Genomic DNA, 7,358 nt, shown 5'->3' on the forward strand with positions numbered 1-7,358 from the left:
TATGATCTGTTGAGCATATTCATGAGTAGCATATATGTTAACTTGATTATTCAATATGTGCTTCAGATGAGTGATATTGATGATTTACTCCATATTCTTTATGTTGAGTTCATGCTCATCTTGCTATTGATCACCATTCATATGCTCTTGAGATTTCATTTCGAGCCATGATTATATTCTGTCTCATATGCATAGTATCCTCTACTCCACTCACTGAGTATTTATATACTCACTTTCCAGTTTGGTGTTTTTGATTGCAGGGCAGGTGTTGTATAGAGAGGGACAGAGTTAGAGATTGCCCGCTAGCTGTGCTGCTCCATAGTATAATGTAGATAGAGGTTTATACCTTTTGGTGTATTATAAATCTTCTGTTGTATATAGTGCATAGTTACAGTCATAGATCCTGTTGTGGATATGGGTTGACCATGGATGGATTGGGAAGCAGGTATATATATATATATGTGTGTGTGTGTGTGCAGATCAGTTGTGTGCCTATGATAATGTATTGCTATATATTGTCCAGGTTTATTATGTGATAGATTATGTGATTGCTGTTCTAACAGGTAGTGTTGTATGTATTGAGATAATCCTGACATCTCAATATAGGAAAGGTGATCATTTTGTGCATGTATCATGCCAAAATTTTCAAAATTTATTGATGATTGATAGGTAGTAAGGTTCTACATTATGCTTACCCGCACCCTAGGACCGTCGCGGCGGCCCGCCGGGAACGGGGTGGGGGTCGTGATAATTACCCCATTACCTTTTGTCAAGCCCTAATAGCCAATTTAATTGTCAACTATCAACTCATTTCTTAAAGCTTGATAGTATGCATCCATCCTTATTTCATGGTCATATTATTTGACAGGTCCAGTGTGTGTAATCTCTATCAATATGCACGCTATCATAGGCCTCTTTATACACAACCTTCACATCTAAGTGTTCCGAAAGAACCTCTCTTTACCAAAAAAACAAATAATTGCAATCTCTGCCTAACCAGTGAGTTAACAGGGAGCCTTAAAGAACCTAGACCAGAAAAGATCGATGTTGTATAACTTCTGGGATTCCTCATGATGCCACAACGTTGAAACAAATCTTACAAACTCGAGCCTAACAAAATGGCTTTATTCTCTTAAACATGGTCATAGCCTCAGGCTAGTTAGTTGATGGCTTGTTATATTTTTCACTTCATTTACATACCTCCATTAACAATTGATCAGTGATGAACATTGGATATTTAAACATGCTCAAATATCGTAATCCAAATGGATTAGAACTCATATTTCACAAATTCCTAAAAATTAACGTGGTCAGTAATCGGTAAGACTTAGACTTGAACATCCAAAAGTTTTACTCAAATGAACCGGAAATTCTTCTGTAATTGAACTGGCTTGATCGTGTTCGTCATGCTGTAATTAGTTCCGTTCATGCTTAAGTAGTTAAGTGGTTGCAACTACTTAGATAATTCCTAATATTCTTACAATATTCTCTAAAGATCATACAGTTTGGAGCCTTGCCAATGGGAAATGTGATTTCCCATTCCCTGAGCCTTTTCCTTGAAAGAGAAGGAAAACTGGGAAACAGTTCTCATGGTTACCTTGTGCTTCCTCACTTTTTTCCCTTGTATATTTCATAACTTTTCCATTAGAGGCACAATTTGTTTCATGTCCAAACTGAATGGGCAGACATAGGCGGTTTATGGATGTCTGATGTGGACCTTGCCATTGTTCTTTGCACACAAATCATATGCAAACCTATCGGTGCTGCAAGAAGGCCTTGATGTATTTTTTTTTTGTTTTCTTAATGAGAAATCTTGGTGGGTTCCTCCATCCATTCTCAAAAAGCAAAAGAAGTAGTTTTAATTTAATTGGAAAGAAATTTTCTTCTGTTTAGATGGTTTAGATACCTTGATTTGAACTCATGCCGCACTGTAATTCTATATTTATTAGCTAATAATGCCATCAGCATGGAAATGCTATCCGAAGCTTTGGAAACCCTAACATCATTCTCTCTCGATACAATCTAACAATCATATAGATACAAACCCAAGCTCATGTCTCTTTGCGGCTTGGCCTTACGATATGTAGAAACCAACATAATTTCTTCATCATCTTCAGTAGAGTTGACAGGCTAAGACACTCATTACGTTGCCTCCCATGCTACAATCTATGGAAGCCTTTCTTGGGTCCGAGTTGTTTCTTCCTCTTATTGTTTTGGGAGATTAAGAGGCAGCTATCTCTGAAGCCCCTCATTTACGAAAACTTGAAGCCTCCCTTGCTTGCAGCACATTGGGAGATCTGTGGGCAGAAAAAGAGAGAATGCAGGGATGCAGAAGGATTGAATTAACGTATATATAAACATACAGAAGTATAAAAAAAATAATTAGTTTGGTGACACCCTCGATCATGTAACCAAAGGGAGGTAATGCTTGAACTTACCTGAGATTTGAGGCTTCAACGGCCTTCAAAAGGCGTTGCATGAGATCAACCTGAACTCGGAGAGAGACGACATAATCTAAAGTCTCATCCAACAAATAGAAGCCATCCAAGGACTCACCCCCTGGTATTAGTCTTTTGAGAACCTGAGTCCTCTTCTTCACCAAAACCCTGGCAAGAACACTTGTTGCAGGTGCACGAAGAGCATTTCTCCTCCTCGAGCACACCCTGACACTCCTCCTCAAGATCTTCCTACTTCTCGGGATCTTCCACGTGTGGTGGCATGGCTTGGTTAGCCTCTCATAATCTTTCCCGAGGATACTCCTCAGGAGGGCCTTGCTCCTCGCTTGTTTTGAAAGGTTAGCAATGAGGGCACGAGTCCAATTTGTGCTGCCTCTAGCGCCGGCCAAGGCGGCATCGGCCGAGAGCTTAATGGCACTCTCTCTCTCTTGGATGGTCATGCTCTCGGATGAAACACCAGCTACTTGGAGACCCAAGAGCATGCGTTTGAGGAAAGCTCGCATGAATGTCTCTGAGGCTTGCATGGTAGCGATTGGGAAAGCAAGGTAGAGAGGCAAAGGCTTGGTGTATATATGCTTAAAAACAAATCCTGTGGCTTTATTTCTATAGTAGTGAGAGTAGAAGAGAGGAGCGACCAGGAGAAATGGCTGTCTGGTTTGGATGAGAGCTTGATTCCTTATCTTGGGGCCTATAATGGGAGGATTGAGAATGGAATTTGCTCAAAGCTATGCGGGTCTGTGGTCATTGGAAAGTTTGGTTTGTCTTCACATGAGCGCTGGTGTACTCAGAAAATGTGACTGGTTTCCATGGTAGGCAGTGTGCTTTCAGAGTGCCACCAAAAGGGCCAGATAGCAACAAATATGAAAGAGGAAGAGGAAGAATTTTGGGTTTGAAATGAGACGAGTCATGGGGAGGAATGAATAGAAAACCAATAAAATTTAGGGTTCTTTGAGTAAGGGAAAGCAAGTGGGACCTTGTGGAAAGAGACGTGCCACATGCATGCACATGGTGCTCAAGGGCCCACACTCACAAACAATACCAAGTAGATCTGTATTTCAAGTGAAAAACTCAACTTTTTTCATAAATTTATGAACACATAAGAACAAGTTATTAGCAAGCTAGCTAGGTAGCAGTGCTAGATGCTGATACCATTGTCAAATTGCCACCAAAGGAAAAAAAAAAAAAATCTAATTGTGTTTTTCCTAGCTCGTAGGAGACCCGAGTCGACCTTTGTAACTTTTTCACTTCAAAATAAGTATAAATTGTAGGAGTTTGCTAAATCTCATCAGGAAGAAGTAGGGGTGAGAGTTATAACGATGATATTTTTGCATGTAAGTTCAGATTATTTTTTTTTATTTATTTTTGATACCCATCTTTCTGTAAAATTTAACTCTCATGGATAAACTTCTAGTTTTATAAAGTCGTTCGCCAGAAAATTCTATAGTCACTTTGTGTTAAATTTTCTTATTGGGTGTTTTCCTAAGATGAAAGTGTCCTCTAATAGCTTGTTCATATCTCGATAGGTATTACTAATACTGCGAGAAAATGCTAGGAGTAACTATTGTTCGATGGTACCATGGGCTCTTTCTTGCACTGAACACATTTTAGTGTGTTAAAGAGCAAGAAAAATTGAAAGGTGAAAGGCAAATCGATTGTTTAGAAATTTTGATTAGTTATATGATCACTGCACATGTATGCCTATATATCATGAAGCTAGGGTTTTTTTAATGATATTTAAAGATTTTTTGTTCTTGCAAAGCATTTAAAATTTGATACATAGAAGAAATGAGCATATATAATTATCAAAATAAGGTATGCTTCTTTTCCGTTTAATTCTTTTTTCTTCTTCACGATATATAAAGTGATCTAGTGTTTAGTAGGGGTGGCAATAGGTTAGGTTGGGTCAGGTTTAGATTTGCTTGGATCAAGTAAGATAACCTCATAAAAAACTTGACCCATACCCAACCTTATCATGGATCGAGTCTAGACCTCTTGACTCATGGACACCCATGCATCATTTTGAGCTACCTATTTGACCATAATTTAATCGATTTTATAAGATTCAATCCCTAATAGGCCTAAGTTAATCTAACCCATCAAATTGACTATACGGTACTTACCACTAAATATTTTTTTTTTTTTTGCTAGAGCGAATTATTGATACCCGATGAGTATGAATACACCCAATAAAATTAAAAAACAAAATATCTCAGAGTACCTGAGGCAGCTCCCATTCTTAGCCCACAAGGTATTATCTGCATGGCTAGCCGCATAAGCGGCCACCCAATCTGCAACCCTATTAACTTTTCGAAATTTTTTTTAAAATAATCATTCAAAAAAAAATATTCAAAATTATAACTCAATCTAACCTAAATTATTTTAACCTAAATAGAATCCTTCCCACATAACGCGAGTCGGATTAAATTTTTTTTGATCCATATTCGACTTATTGAAAATTCTAGTCAGAAAATTTGACCTATACCTAATCCCAACCAAAAACTGAAAGACCTATACCCAATTCTAGCCAAAAGAATATATTTTTGGTAATGTGTTCTTCTGCGACCTTTTCTTCCCTCATTATTGGGGGTGGTGCGAAAAGTGGATTGGCAGGATCCAGAAAAAATGGTGATGGATGTGGGGTACAGCGGGCTTTGAGAAAAGCTAAAAATGTTACTCACATGGTATCCACATGGGGGCTTCTTATCTTTGGAGCTCCACATGGGCCCCCCCCCCGGGCCCACCCTTCCATTGTCATGCTGGCTGGTACGCTTCGCCCTTTGCGAAAAGAATTGGGCAGCCCAACCCTGCTTTCTCCCGGGGTCAAAGTTTTCGAGGCCGTGCATTGGATTCCCATCGGCGTCTGTTAGCCGATTCACCATAGTTTTCAGGAAAGATGGCCAATTTATTATTTACTTGCAGCTTGAGAGTTGCATGTAAAAATCTTCATGCTCAGCCCTTTTTTGAGAGTGAACAATGGTTTTCGTCTTGGCTAAGATCTTGATTTATATTAGTATTGGGCATTTGATATGGTCTAGGTCTACTGCAAAGTAAAGAATGATTTCGCATTAGACCGGACATAGTCGTGTCCTTTGTGCAGTGGAAGGATATGCTTTTCTTTCTTTGCATGATGCGATGACCATTGAATCATCCATCGCACAGATCTCAAAATGCTCCAAATTGTACCTGCATGGATCTCAAGGTGAGAAATAAATGATTGCAAAGGGAGGCATATTGTTCTTTTGCACGAAGGATGCAACCATAATCCACATTGGACATTGTTGCTATATATTGCAAATTTTGAAATTTATAAGCAGCATCATCGGCCTAGTGGTGCTAGGAAAATATAAAAGGTTGCACTTTCAAATTTGAAGAGCTACCCATAGTAGAAAACTTTATATTGATCCATATTTTTCAATAATTTTTTTATTTATTGAAGCAAATAAATATTTTAACTAATAAGCCGATGAAATAGATTTTCAAACTAATGTGAGTTGGTTCTGGAACTGCATGACCTATTTGCTTGAAAAATTATATTATACACAGTATGCACCAAGTGGCCATGCATACCGCTAATCATAGCCTCTCGTTTCTGCAATGATGTACCGAGATGAGCGCTTGATGTATGAAGCGGGTTCGACCGAAAGGAGCTGTGTTCTATGGTTTGACGTTGTTCCGGTCGAGCACTCTCTTTTCTTTGTCCAATTCCATCTAACCAACCTGCGAAGGGTTGTGAGGCTAGACCAGGTACGAAGAATGAATCTATGCCCTCTTCCATTCTCAGGCACGAAAGTTGCTGGCCAGCACCCGCTCAACTCCTCGAGAGCCAGACAAGAAAGAAGAAATTGAAGCTAAATGACAATCTGAACCTACTTGCTTACAAGATCCTTAAGGAACTGTGGACTTTTGCACATTTCTGTCTAGCTTGAGTTATCTGATAGTTCTCTCTCCTCGGCAAAGTGGATAGGAAAGAGTCTTGCTTCCATTCCACTAGCAAAGAACGCATCATGGTAAAAGAAATTGTGAACTTACCGTAACCAGATAAGGATGGGTAAGCAAACTGGATTAAGAGATCCATGATTGTAAGACAGAGAAGGTCAATCTCGTTAACAAGAGGGTAAGGCTCGAAGAAGAAGTCTACAAGTACGGATGATTGTGATTAGTGGCGTGAACAACCACAACCACATGGTGCATACTGTGTAGGATATAATTTCTTAAATTGCTCGGCTATTAACAATCGTCTAATTAGACAAATCATGTTCAAAAAAAAAAAAAAAAAAGGAGAATTAAACAAAGCATAGGGGAAATATTAATGATAAAACCATTCATCTTTTTTGGGATTTTCTTTTTTTTTATACATTTTGTGGGTGCGATATTGAAATATTTTTCCATCCATGCCAAGAGCCAAGAGTGCCAGCCCCTTGATTTGTCTGCCCGAAGTTACGGGAAAGCAAGCGGTGCCGTCTACGCCTTTTCCTACACCCATCTAGGAGTGTATTTAGTTTAATTTATGAGTGAATTAGGGAACATATATTGACGTACATGTACTTTATTGTACTATTGTTTGGGAGCCGTGTCTTAAATCACGCGGACGCATGGTAAGACATGGATGGGCTCCTCTTGTCCCAACAAAGGCTTGCACCCCTCCGGGCGTGAATCATTAAGGGCAGGGGGACCCTTACGTGCCCCTAAAATGGGGAACTTTTTGAAAATATTTGTCGACTTAATCAGAGATGTTCTTTAGATTACTAATTTGGTGCTATGTTAGATTACGATAATTTCTCAAAACATAAAAATAATTGCATAAGGATTGGTGTGAAGAAGGAGGCTTTTCTCCGTCAAGTGAGATGAAAAAAAAAAGCCTATGTTTTAGTTGATTACTTGTTTTCAGCTGATTACTTTCTT

General features: G+C 38.9%; 1 protein-coding gene across 1 annotated transcript; it reads right to left on the reverse strand.

Annotated features, from left to right (window-relative positions):
- Positions 1 to 1,911: 1,911 nt before the first annotated feature.
- LOC120108225 (transcription factor IBH1-like 1) lies at positions 1,912 to 3,321 on the reverse strand. The gene is made up of 2 exons (XM_039121798.1): positions 2,439 to 3,321; positions 1,912 to 2,297 (listed from the first exon to the last, which is right to left on the reverse strand). Exons 1-2 carry the CDS (start codon positions 2,978 to 2,980, stop codon positions 2,249 to 2,251), a joined length of 591 nt encoding a protein of 196 aa, XP_038977726.1. The 5' UTR covers positions 2,981 to 3,321; the 3' UTR covers positions 1,912 to 2,248.
- Between the last annotated feature and the right edge of the window lie 4,037 nt (positions 3,322 to 7,358).

Source organism: Phoenix dactylifera, unplaced genomic scaffold (assembly GCF_009389715.1).
Source record: "Phoenix dactylifera cultivar Barhee BC4 unplaced genomic scaffold, palm_55x_up_171113_PBpolish2nd_filt_p 001230F, whole genome shotgun sequence".
Classification (NCBI taxonomy): Eukaryota; Viridiplantae; Streptophyta; class Magnoliopsida; order Arecales; family Arecaceae; genus Phoenix; species Phoenix dactylifera.